At 44.3% G+C, this 12,828-nt stretch overlaps 1 protein-coding gene across 1 annotated transcript; it reads left to right on the top strand.

Moving 5' to 3' along the window:
- Positions 1 to 9,297: 9,297 nt before the first annotated feature.
- On the top strand, positions 9,298 to 10,953 carry LOC133421590 (uncharacterized). The gene is made up of 2 exons (XM_061711242.1): positions 9,298 to 9,923; positions 10,272 to 10,953. Exons 1-2 carry the CDS (start codon positions 9,298 to 9,300, stop codon positions 10,951 to 10,953), a joined length of 1,308 nt encoding a protein of 435 aa, XP_061567226.1.
- Positions 10,954 to 12,828: the final 1,875 nt, after the last annotated feature.

The following is a 12,828-nucleotide window of genomic DNA, read 5'->3' as shown; positions in this document are numbered from 1 at the left end:
GTGTTTGAAGCTTAGAGGAACAAACTTTTTTTTCTTTACTGTCAAGAAACTTCTGCTTTGACTGCTCTTTCAAATAATTTTTTTTTTTGCTTAATCACTTGTGCTCCTCTTAAAATAACAACTTAACAGCCTGAAAAACTGGATGTAGGACAGTTCAACACAGTTGTAAACCTTTGAAAGTCAGGAAGCTAGAATACACCGCTGCACTAAGAAAACTAAAAACACAAAAGGTGAAAACTACGAAGGAGACGAGAAAACAGCCGATTAGCAGAATGGGAGACCAATCACTTCCTTCAGCTCCAGTACAATATTATTGATTGAAATGATTTGAACCAATAAAGAATTCTTCATGACACAATCGTGTACTTCACTGTTAATTCTCAACGGTCCGGATTTTTTTTCTTCTTTCCTCCAAACGCTTCAACGTGCCAGTGATGTCATCATTCTCTTGAACCAATGGTTGGAACTTCCTTCTATCTGCGTGCGTGCGTGCGTGCGTGCGTGCGTGCGTGCGTGCGTGCGTGCGTGCGTGCGTGCGTGCGTGCCTGCGTGCGTGTGTGTGGGGATGGGGATGGGGTTATGGGAAGGGTCATGTCTGGGGGATGATGTGATGGACAGCTGGCAGGCGTCACGCGGTGCCGGAGCTGAAAGAGGTGAAGCAACGCCGTCAGTCCTGAACCGACAGATGAAGCAAACGGTCGAAGTTCCTGTGTCTTCCTGCAGGAAACCCCTCACTGTTCAATGTTTAAGCCTCAAGTCTGGGTGTCTGCATAGATGTTAGGTCTGCTCAAACTGTCAGCTCCTTTAAATCAGGCCTTAAAACATTACTGTTGCGTAAATACTTACCTGGTGTACTCTACTGCCCTAACTTTTTAACAACTTGTGCTTTTTATCATTTGACCTCTTCTCTTATCATTTAATTTCATTTTATTTGTTATTTACTGTTTAATTGTGTCTTGCCACTTTTAATGTTGATGTAAATCACTTGAATTACATTGTGTTGAATTGTGCTATACAAATAAACTTGCCTTGCCTTCCCTTATATATGTATATATATATTTGTTACATACGTAACGTACATATATGAACATACATCCAAATACAGACATCCAAGCATGCACTTACACACATATACACACTTGTACAGATACATATATACATACCTGCAAATACACTCTTAGAATATTATTAATAATAGTGACAGTAGAGACATCCACGGCAACCACAACCATGAGGCCAATAATAGTCCTGACAATCCTCGTCTCATTATTGCTGCTGTTATAATTGTTACTACAAACAGTAACAACATCTCCACCCTGGTCTCATGTGTCCAGAGGTCTGCTGGTCTGTTCAGATGCAGGTTTGTAAACCTCAGTCCTGTCGTTTAAACGTCTTCTTCTGATTCTGATGTTGTGGACTTGAACACCTAACCTGCTCCATGAGGTCTGTAGACTCTGAGATGGAGCTCTTGGGGTTTCTTTTTCTTTTTTTCTTGTATTTCTCTGAAGGTCAGGGTTTGATCTCGGAGGGAATCCTCTCCTGGGACGATGACAGGCGTCTTGAATGTAAATAAAAGGCCGTATGAGGCTGTAGTTGTCTGGTACCGGGACTAATTGGGATGTTTTACACTGTAAAAAAACAAACCTGAGACAATCACATATGTGCTTTATAGTTCATTTCTAACTGTTAAAAACTCATAACAATGTCAGTACCAGGAATACACACACACACACACACACACACACACACACACACACACACACACACACACACACACACACACACACACACACACACACACACACACACACACACACACACACACACACACACACACACACACACACACACACACACACACACACACACACACACACACACAGACAGAGCCTCCTTGTTGGGAGCCAGATGCTGCATTTCTTCCTCTCAAACAACAGCCCTGCTGACCTGCAGGAACTGACCCCTCCAGGGGTCAAAGTTCAGCCTCCCAGCCTGCGCTGATGAATGGCATCCTGAAAGTGTGTGTGCATGTGTGTGTGTGCATGTGTGTGTGTGTGAGGGAGAAGTGGTTAGAGACCATTTATCTGTGTGTGTGTGTGTGTGCATGTTTTTATGTTTGGCGCTGCATAGATTTAAGAACAGTGAGGGTAGATAGAGGATCTAATTGTGCGTGTGTGTGTGTGTGTGTGTGTGTGTGTGTGTGTGTGTGTGTGTGTGTGTGTGTGTGTGTGTGTGTGTGTGTGTGTGTGTGTGTGTGTGTGTGTGTGTGTGTGTGCTCTGCATCGTTCATAATCTGATAATTGAATCAGGAATGCTGGAATCTGATTACGGGACAGCAGCAGGTCCTGAGTGTAAATGGACCACACACAGAGACGCACACACACATGCAGAACACCTACACAGCAGCATGAACACGTGTCACACACACACACACACACACACACACACACACACACACACACACGGGACAACACACACACACACACTGCAAAAACTCAAAATCTTACCAGGAATATTTGTCTTATTTCTAGTTAAAATGTCAAATTTTTTGTCAAAAAATCTCATTACACTTAAAACAAGAGTCATTGCATTCCAAGTAAATTTTCACTTGAAATAAGTAGAAAAATCTGCCAGTGGGACAAGATTTATCTTCTCATTACAAACAAAAAAAATCTTGTTCCACTGATTTTAAGTGAAAATCTACTTGAAACAGGTGAAAATTGTTTTTTTTTTTTCCAGTGACGAGTCTTGTTTTAAGTGTAATGAGATTTTTTTTGACTAAAAATGAGACATTTTAACAGGAAACAAGACAAATATTCTTGTTAAGATTTTGAGTTTTTGCATTGCAGGACAACACACACAGGACAACACACACACACACACACACACACACACACACACACACACACACACACACACACACTGCAAAAACTCAAAATCTTACCAGGAATATTTGTCTTATTTCTAGTTAAAATGTCTCACTTTTAGTCAAAAAATCTCATTTACACTTAAAACAAGAGTAATTACCAGAAAAATAACTTATTTGACAATTTTCACCTGTTTCAAGTAAATTTTCACTTGAAATAAGTAGAAAAATCTGCCAGTGGAACAAGATTTATCTTCTTATTACAAGCAATAAAATCTTGTTCCACTGGCATATTTTTCTACTTATTTCAAGTGAAAATCTACTTGAAACAGGTGAAAATTGTTGTTTTTTCCAGTGACGAGTCTTGTTTTACAGTTTTTTTCGATTGCTTACACACTAAAATTAAAAGTAGTACACTATTAGCAAAACCTTACACTCAAGAAGCAAAACATCAGCCCATATTTGCACAACTATAAGCACATTGTCAACCTCACACTTGTTGCAAAACTCTACACACAGTGATTTTCAAAACACTAAACACACTAAACGTACATTAGACACAAAAATCTATCATAAAGTCACTTCTTTGCAATACCAAAGCACTGACTGTCAAATTAGCACACCGTCCAACCAGTTGGTTCAACACAGTCATCAGGTGTGCAAACACTTGTTTGCTTAAATGTAGACACACCAATCAGGTGTATCTACACTATAGAAAGCAGCAGGTGAGCTCATTGGTCTCCAAGCACAAGAGTCAGAGAAAGACTACAGTTTTTCTCGATTGCTTTGACACATTTTGCACATCATGGGTCAACTTTATCTAATGCTCACACCTTCTTTGCACAGCAAGAGTCCTCTCTGGCGAATCGGTTAACTATTTCTCATTGCTTTCACACAATTTTCTTTGACTTTTACTGTAATACACTTTTCAAAACAGTTAACACACTTCTCACAAAGAGACACAAAACATAACTGATTTACCACTTTTTTTTTGTTTTTTTTACACTTTGTAGCAGCCAATTGGAACTGCTCTCTCAATTCTAAAAATTATCAGCACCTGTGTGAACTCTCTTTGCAAAACAAAGCAAGTAGTCCTCAACCTATCAAAGACGTCAATAGCTTGAAGTTGACACCAAGCATAGATCGAGGAGGACGTGGACGAGGACATGTGGCCTGATCGTCAGGCCCGTGTCGACAATGCGTAATTTTCCTGTATTTTTATTTTTTTCATATTTACAGGGTTTCATTTCATTGTGTTTCATTTACAGTACTTTCTTTGAGAATTGACCTTTGTTGTACTGCATATTGAACCTTGTCATTTTGATTGCTTACAGTATGTGCATATGACAAGTACTGCAATACATATTTTTCTGTCAGAATCTTGACATTTTGTACACAGTAGAACAAATGTAAATCAATGGTGTTGACAGGAACTTCAGCAATACAAAAACAGATCTACAATATTTTACTGTATACACATTTTCTGATTTTACTGTAAATACTCTGTGACAGTATATTTCTAAGTTATATAACTAAGTTAGAGTGCTCAATACAAAACCCAAATTGTAGTATGTTGTCAGTTGTAAAATAGTCAATACTATGAGGGTGTTGAACAAAAGTTGATATTGATAGCTGTGGTTTCAATTTTGTTATCCATCGTTACAGTAAATAAAGGAGAAAACACACATGTTCAATTGACAAACAAATTCTAGGTTTTGATGGAAAAGTTTGGTTTTGATGGATGTGTGACAAGTTTTGAGAAAGTGGTGTCATTCTGCAAACATCATAAAGTGTTTTGGTTATTTCAGCTTCTGTTAAGGGCTTTGTGTGAGCTGTTTTGAAAAAGTAAACTGTGAATGGAAAAATGGGCCAAAACGATCAAGAAAAACTGTATATTTGTACTTTGTTGATAGTAGCCTACTCTAATCATAGGGACGTAGAAGTGCTAAAAGTGTTTTAGGTTTATCACAGCAGAGTGTAACTCATGCAAACAGAGTATAGTAATGTGAAACGTGTTTGTTTCATATGGTAACAAAGTGTGGTTTTTAAAAAGAAGTGTATAGTTTTTACAAGCGTGTTTAATTTTGCAAAGGATCTGTAGTGTTTTGCTAATTTGGTGTGTTGTTGTGCTAATTGTGTGTAATGTTTTGAAACCACGGGCCCTGTTTTGAAAATCATGCTTAGGCAATCAAGAAAAACTGTAAGTGTAATGAGATTTCTTGACTAAAAATGAGACATTTTAACAGGAAATAAGACAAATATTCTTGTTAAGATTTTGAGTTTTTGCATTGCAGGACAACACACGCAGGACAGGAGGGGCTGTGTTTCTCTCCTCGGAGGTTTCGCTCCAGCTCAAAAACAGAAATCAGTAAGAAAGTCAGAGGTCATGACACAGGGGTGCTGGAGGTGTGTGTGTGTGTGTGTGTGTGTGTGTGTGTGTGTGTGTGTGTGTGTGTGTGTGTGTGTGTGTGTGTGTGTGTGTGTGTGTGTGTGTGTGTGTGTGTGTGTGTGTGTGTGTGTGTGTGTGAAGCAGGTGAACCCAGAACCCCCCAGGTGAAGCCAGAACCCTCCACACCAGCTCAGATCCTCCCCAGAACAGGTCTCAGCGGCCTCTTAGTCCAGTGACACCACAGCTAAACATAATATGTCTAACGTGCACATGAACAATTGTGTCTGTCAGGTTTTGATTCACAGATCAGAAGTGGAGTGGAGACGGCGCCCAGCAGCTAAAGTGATACGTTTCATCTCTACACTGTTGAAGAATAATATAAAATCCAGTTCAGAAGTCTGCTGTGGTGTAGTGAGTTTTATTCAGTAAGCTGGCAGTGAGCAGACCTACACAGAGCGTGTCTGGGTTGGTGTGCTGACCACGAATGGTTTGAAATCATGACTTTTATAGAGTAAGTTCAAAGCACGAAAGGCAGGAATAAACAAGCCAAGTGAGAGACAAAAAGCAATTTACAGTCAGATGTGATCTGTGGCCAAATGCCGTTATCGGGCATTTGGCCTGACTGTCACTAAGTTCTAAACTACCCCATAGGGTGTTCTCGTGATTCAAGTCTGTGGCCAAATGAGTTGGTATTAACATATCAGTCAGTCAGGAACTTCGTCATTTGGCATTCCCGTGGTTCAAGTCTGTGTTGAAGCTAGTTCCAAGGTGTGGGCCCTGCAGGGGGTAGGAAGCTGGAGTTTCAGGTCAGCCACGGTGTCACAATGCCTCATCAACACCGATCAGCAGCGTCCGACCACTAAAAACCACTCATGTAGAACTGTGAGTGACTAGTTTCAATATAAAACCACCACCAGTCCTCCACCAACGCTCCGGCTTCACTGCAGACATTTTGGATGTCTTTCTTGATGCTCGTCTGGTTGTAGCTCCACCCACGTCACACAGTTCAGCTCTCTGATTGGTCCAGCTGAGGTCCAGAGGTGACCACAGGCCGCTGCACATTCACTAGATGAGCTTTTCCCGACGCCACCTCGTTTTTACGAAGCACGAGCAGGGTGTACTGTAACTTCTCCTCAGCTTTTCACAACAAACAAATGCGATGAGAGAAGGAAACATCTGTCTGAATCTGGCTCAGCGTGTTTGTCTGTGATGCTGCTGCGGCGAGCGCCGTCAGACGGACGGACGGAAACCAAAGTTTCCACAGAGACACAGTGGGCTGGTGCGCTAAGAAAATAGATATCATTAGCTTGCTGCTGTGCACACACACACACACACACACACACACACACACACACACACACACACACACACACACATAGTCGATATCATTAGCTGGCTGTTTAGTATTCATACCCATCCACGTTACCTCTGCTGCACACACACAGAGGCAGAAATTACCCAGCAGCACCTGACACTCCATCATGATGTCACAGGGGGCTGGAGGTGTGTACGTGTGTCTATGTGTGTGTCTATGTGTGTCTTTGTGAGTGTGTAGCACATTAGAGGCTGGGAGGAACAAGAGGCCTCCAGCCATTAGCTGCCTAACACACCCACCACCTCCCCAAGCGACAGACAGCAAACAAAGAGAGGGATGGGGGAGATGAACACAACCGTGGGCCCATATTTATAGAACCGGAAGGAGCTGGACATCAGGGACCAAACACACCGAAGAGGAGGACATGTCGGTTGTATCTGCTGCAGTTTATCTGACAAAGACTGAAAAAGCACAATTAACACGTGTTAAGTACGGTAATTAGCTGCGACGAGCTTCATATAACACAAGCAGATATGAGTCAAACCTGGAAGTAAAGACTGACCACCAGGGTCTGATCCAGACCTGCAGTTCCTCTACCGACCACCAGGGTCTGGATCAGACCTGCAGGTCCTCTACTGACCACCAGGGTCTGATCCAGACCTGCAGGTCCTCTACTGACCACCAGGATTCAGGTCCAACAGTGAGTCAGTCTCCAGTGACATCCATATTAAAATGTGTAATTTTAGAGCAGAAATAAACATATTTGCAGTCTGGTACGATCTGGGGGATCAAAAACCCTCAGGAATCTGCAGTCCCTCCAAAGTTAAATTACAGTTACTAGTGGTAAGTCCAGATTTCTAGCCCATTACGAGTTCTTGTTGACCACGATATGGTCCAGGTTAACCAGGAGTGAAGGTAGAGGGAGTGTAGCTCTGGATGAAGGAGTTAAGGTAGTTTTTTTACAATTAAACTTTATTTTAGATTTAACTGGAAGTTTCTTCCCCTGGAACAACATCTCCAGAGACCTTCTCTTTTTCTTTTTCCTCTACCTGCCTTTAAAAAAGTTATTGTCGTTGCCAGGAGCTCTGCTGTCAGAAGACAACGTGTGTTTTTCTTACATCACTGTCATGTTTGAATCAAGGACGTTTCAAGTTTTAAGACTTTGTGCCAGTTCCTGTTTCATTGTAAATCTATTCTTTCCTCGGGTGTTTTCCGTCCAGTCTTTGCTCCGATTCACACTTACACTGTAAAAAACATAAAATAACAGATGTTACCATCCACTGTCAGAGGTGCATAAATGTGTAATACTGATAATGACCACTAGATGTGCCAAAGCATCTTTATTACACTTTAAAAAAGCCCAAAAGTGTGTGGGTACCTGAGCAGACATGGAGCCCCCAGAACAGATCCAGCTCATGCTGGAGAGACACGGGGTCCATGTTCAGGTCCCGGTCCAGGATACAGGATACATGCCATCATGACCCCGGTTCAGTCCAAGAACGTCTGTAACTGCAAGGGCTTTTATTATAAGTGTCTGGATGTCTTAGTATGTCTCTTGTGGGGCAGACGAGAGTTGAGTCTAGCCAAATATCTGCCATAAAATGGCCTGTTTTTGTTATAACTAATTCGTACAACTACCCGGCGGTGTTGAACTGGTCTCTGTCTCTCTCCTTCTGTGTCCAATCGTTCCTCGTCCTCTTTGTAGCCTCGGTGGACCAAACTCGACTTGACAGAGATGAAGAAGAGACGATGAGAGAGGAAAACCGGAGGGAGGCAGCGCTGCAGGCTCTCGCTTCCTGCTGCCTGACAAGCTCACAAATTTACACACATTTGCATACGTATGCTTTCAGAAAACACAAACACACACCGTATGTGCACGCACACACAAGCGCGGTGGTGGGCAGACTCGCAGCGTGACGGCGTGTAAAGTTGGCACAGCTGCAGTTCAGCGTTGGGGTTCAAATCGGTGGGGGTTTGATGGTGTACTGCCTCAGGGTGAAGACTGCTGTGTGTGTGTGTGTGTGTGTGTGTGTGTGTGTGTGTGTGTGTGTGTGTGTGTGTGTTATACTGTATAGTGAGCATCTACATCCATGTGTGTGTCGGTGCCAGGGTACACGGGAGTCCTGACCCCCATCAGTCTCACTCAGGACTCACTTAACTGAACCAGTGGGGGCCTGCAGGAAACACAGGCTCCAGGGGTGTGTGCATGTGTATATGTGTGTGTGTGTGTGTGTGTGTGTGTGTGTGTGTGTGTGTGTGTGTGTGTGTGTGTGTGTGTGTGTGTGTGTGTGTGTGTGTGTGTGTGTGTGTATGTGTGTAATTAGATGTTGCTGAACAAGGATAAGGGAAAACCCCTCCTCATCTTAACGCTTTACAAAACAGTAACACAAACTCTCCTCTCACAGTTGCTTCTTTACATTTTGTTTCTAAGCTCACGTTTGAGTCACATTTAGTTTTTGTACAAAGATGTACAAAGATGCTGCTGCATCCACTTAGTCAAACACAAACGCTGAATTAAATGCGCTTAAAAAACACAAACACTGGTTGGTTGGTGGCAGCATGGTATCTTGGTGGTGAGCTCTGTTGCCCCTAGCAACAAGTAGAATCTCTGTGAGGTTCCATGTCCTCCCTGTGCACCTGTGGGCCTCCCACAAACCAAGAACATGCACAGCAGCTTCATTAGTGGTCTTCAACTGGGAAGTGTGTGGTCCAGGTATACCAGAGTCCATGTTTACCAGAGTCCAGGTGTACCAGAGTCCTGGTGTACCAGAGTCCAGGTGTACCAGAGTCCAGGTGTACCAGGGTCCTCCTGTACCAGAGTCCAGGTGTACCAGAGTCCAGGTGTACCAGAGTCCAGGTGTACGAAGGTCCAGGTGTACCAGAGTCCAGGTGTACGAGAGTCCAGGTGTACCAGAGTCCAGGTGTACCAGAGTCCAGGTGTACCAGAGTCCAGGTGTACGAAGGTCCAGGTGTACCAGAGTCCAGGTGTACCAGAGTCCAGGTGTACGAAGGTCCAGGTGTACCAGAGTCCAGGTGTACGAGAGTCCAGGTGTACCAGAGTCCAGGTGTACGAGAGTCCAGGTGTACCAGAGTCCAGGTGTACCAGAGTCCAGGTATACTAGAGTCCAGGTGTACCAGAGTCCAGGTGTACCAGAGTCCAGGTGTACCAGTGTCCAGGTGTACCAGAGTCCAGGTATACCAGAGTCCAGGTGTACCAGAGTCCAGGTGTACCAGAGTCCAGGTGTACCAGAGTCCAGGTGTACCAGAGTCCTCCTGTACCAGAGTCCAGGTGTACCAGGGTCCAGGTGTACCAGAGTCCAGGTGTACCAGAGTCCAGGTATACCAGAGTCCAGGTGTACCAGAGTCCAGGTATACTAGAGTCCAGGTGTACCAGAGTCCAGGTGTACCAGAGTTACTAAGTTCACGTTTGAGTCACATTTAGTTTTTGTACAAAGATATACAAAGATGCTGCTGCATCCACTTAGTCAAACACAAACGCTGAATTAAATGCGCTTAAAAAACCCAAACACTGGTTGGTTCGTGGCAGCATGGTATCTTGGTGGTGAGCTCTGTTGCCCCTAGCAACAAGTAGAATCTGTGGAGTTTCCATGTCCTCCCTATGCACCTGTGGGCCTCCCACAAACCAAGAACATGCACAGCAGGTTCATTAGTGGTCTTAAACTGTGAAATGTGTGGTCCAGGTGTACGAGAGTCCAGGTGTACGAGAGTCCAGGTGTACGAGAGTCCAGGTGTATGAGAGTCCAGGTGTACGAGAGTCCAGGTGTACCAGAGTCCAGGTGTACCAGAGTCCAGGTGTACGAGAGTCCAGGTGTACGAGAGTCCAGGTGTACCAGAGTCCAGGTGTACGAAGGTCCAGGTGTACCAGAGTCCAGGTGTACCAGAGTCCAGGTGTACGAAGGTCCAGGTGTACCAGAGTCCAGGTGTACCAGGGTCCAGGTGTACCAGGGTCCAGGTGTACCAGAGTCCAGGTGTACCAGAGTCCAGGTGTACCAGAGTCCAGGTGTACCAGAGTCCAGGTGTACCAGAGTCCTCCTGTACCAGAGTCCAGGTGTACCAGAGTCCAGGTGTACGAAGGTCCAGGTGTACCAGAGTCCAGGTGTACCAGAGTCCAGGTGTACGAAGGTCCAGGTGTACCAGAGTCCAGGTGTACCAGAGTCCAGGTGTACCAGAGTCCAGGTGTACCAGTGTCCAGGTGTACCAGAGTCCAGGTGTACCAGAGTCCAGGTGTACCAGAGTCCTCCTGTACCAGAGTCCAGGTGTACCAGAGTCCAGGTGTACCAGAGTCCAGGTGTACCAGAGTCCAGGTGTACCAGAGTCCAGGTGTACCAGAGTCTGGTACTCATGGTGTACCTTAGAGGTTAGCACTGTTTCAAGAAGGCTCCTTGTTCAACTCCTGGAGACTTTCTGTGCATGTTTTGTACATGTTCTCCTTGTGCTTGGGCGAGTGTAAGTACCCAAAGGTACTCCGGCTTCCTCCCACAGTCCAAAAACATGTATGTTAGGTTGACTGATGATTCTAATGGAGCTTTTCCACTAGTACCTACTCAGCTCTACTCAACTCATCTCAACTCATCTCAACTTGACCTGGTTTCTTTTCCATAACAATTCAGCACCTGGAGCAGAAGTAGGAGGTTGGAGTGAAGCTGCTGTGACGTATTTGAAGAAGACAACAACACTAAAGATGTAGAACCTGGAGGAGATGATAGATGTGCTGCTGGGTCTGTGGCTTGTGTTGGATGTCAAGTTAAAATATGAGAGAGAGAGAAGTTTCAAGCACAGACGCTTTCTAAGTTTTTTAGTTTGTCTCGGCGCTGCTGAAAAATCGCTGAGCAGCTATGAAGAGACAGAGCTCCTGGTAGATCTGGTCGTTCCTTATTGCCCGTCTATATCCCTTTTTAATTCTCTCTTCAGCACCAGGTTTATGAACATCTGCACCTCAGAGTTGGATCATGAAACAGAGTTTTGCACTGCCATTGCTGGTCGAATAAAATGAACAAGAATCCGTCAGAGTCTCTTTCTCTGATTTCACATCCTGACTCAGACGTCTGACTCCAACCCCCCGACCAATCGGTGGCCTGTAGTGTGATGATGTCAGATACAGCCGACTCAGCTGCTTAGAACCTCGGCAGAATAGATACAGAAAAGTATCTACTCTGTACGTTAGACCCCTAGTGGGAAAGAACCAAACTGAGGCGAGGCAAGTCGGGCTGAGTAGGTTCTAGTGGAAAAGCGGCATAAATTGCTCGTAGCTGTGGTTGTTTGTCTTTATGTGTCCCTGTGATAGACTTGTGACCGCTCCAGGTGTTCCCCTGCAGAACCCCGTGACCCTATATAGAATTAAGAGTTCCAGTTGTTCCTCATTGCCCTGTGTGGCAGGGTGCAGGATTGGGGCATGGTCTGCAGGGGAGAGAGGGAGTGCGGGGGAGTGGCGCACAGGTGACGCGGCTGGAACAGCTGACGGTACACAGGTGAATCTAATCATTCTCTGTGTATTTCAGTAGGGTGCTGGCTCTGGAGACGACAGAGGACGGAAGCAGAGCAGAGCGGGAGAGCGGCTCTGCTGACGGTGTAAAAAGAACGTGGTGATTGTGAAAAATAAAAAGTGATTCTACTAAGATCCCGGTATCCGCTGTTGTGTGACCCCCGTAGCAACGCACAGTGCTACACCCTGAAAGCCAGCACAGGAAGTTGTACACATACTGGCCTGCATCTGCCTGTTTTGAGTTGGCAGGTGGAGAAAGGTTGGCATGTGAGTTAGCCGTTATCAACATGATGGTGTCATTTTAAAGACATGTCAAAGATAATGCTCATACTAAATCAGTACCTATTATGAGCCAGAACCCAAAGTTCAGGTATTGGATTGCTCATCAGAAAAAACTACTATGACCTCCTGTTCTGGGCCTCAAATTATATCTTATATGATAATTAATCATTAATATTACTGTGAATCGGTTCCAGAAGGAAGAAGAGCAGAATGTGGCCACTTTAAGCCCTGATTAACCTGCATGAACGCCGCCAGGCGGCTGCTCCGGTGTGTTTTTGTGGAAGAATATTAGGGCCATGCAGGAGAAAAATAAAAAGAATATTTTAGAGGAGAAAGATTTTTTTTGCATTATGCACTTCGAGAAAAAAGTCAAAATGTCGAGAAAAAAGTAGAAATGTCGAGAATAATGTTGAAGTACAATTTCAAGAAAAAAGTAGAAATGTTGAAGAAAAAGTCAAAATTTTGTGAATAAA

The sequence above is a fragment of the Cololabis saira genome, chromosome 21 (assembly GCF_033807715.1).
Source record: "Cololabis saira isolate AMF1-May2022 chromosome 21, fColSai1.1, whole genome shotgun sequence".
NCBI classification, from domain to species: Eukaryota; Metazoa; Chordata; class Actinopteri; order Beloniformes; family Belonidae; genus Cololabis; species Cololabis saira.
The sequence above is the reverse complement of the archived record's forward strand: the minus strand, read 5'-3'. Positions and strand labels throughout refer to the sequence as shown.

Excerpts from the sequence above, each read along its gene's own strand:
- LOC133421590 (XM_061711242.1), top strand. The coding sequence starts at position 9,298 with ATGTTTACCAGAGTCCAGGTGTACCAGAGTCCTGGTGTACCAGAGTCC. Across the intron at positions 9,924-10,271 it reads CCAGGTATACCAGAGTCCAG|GTGTACGAGAGTCCAGGTGT; the intron begins GTGTACCAGAGT and ends TGTGTGGTCCAG.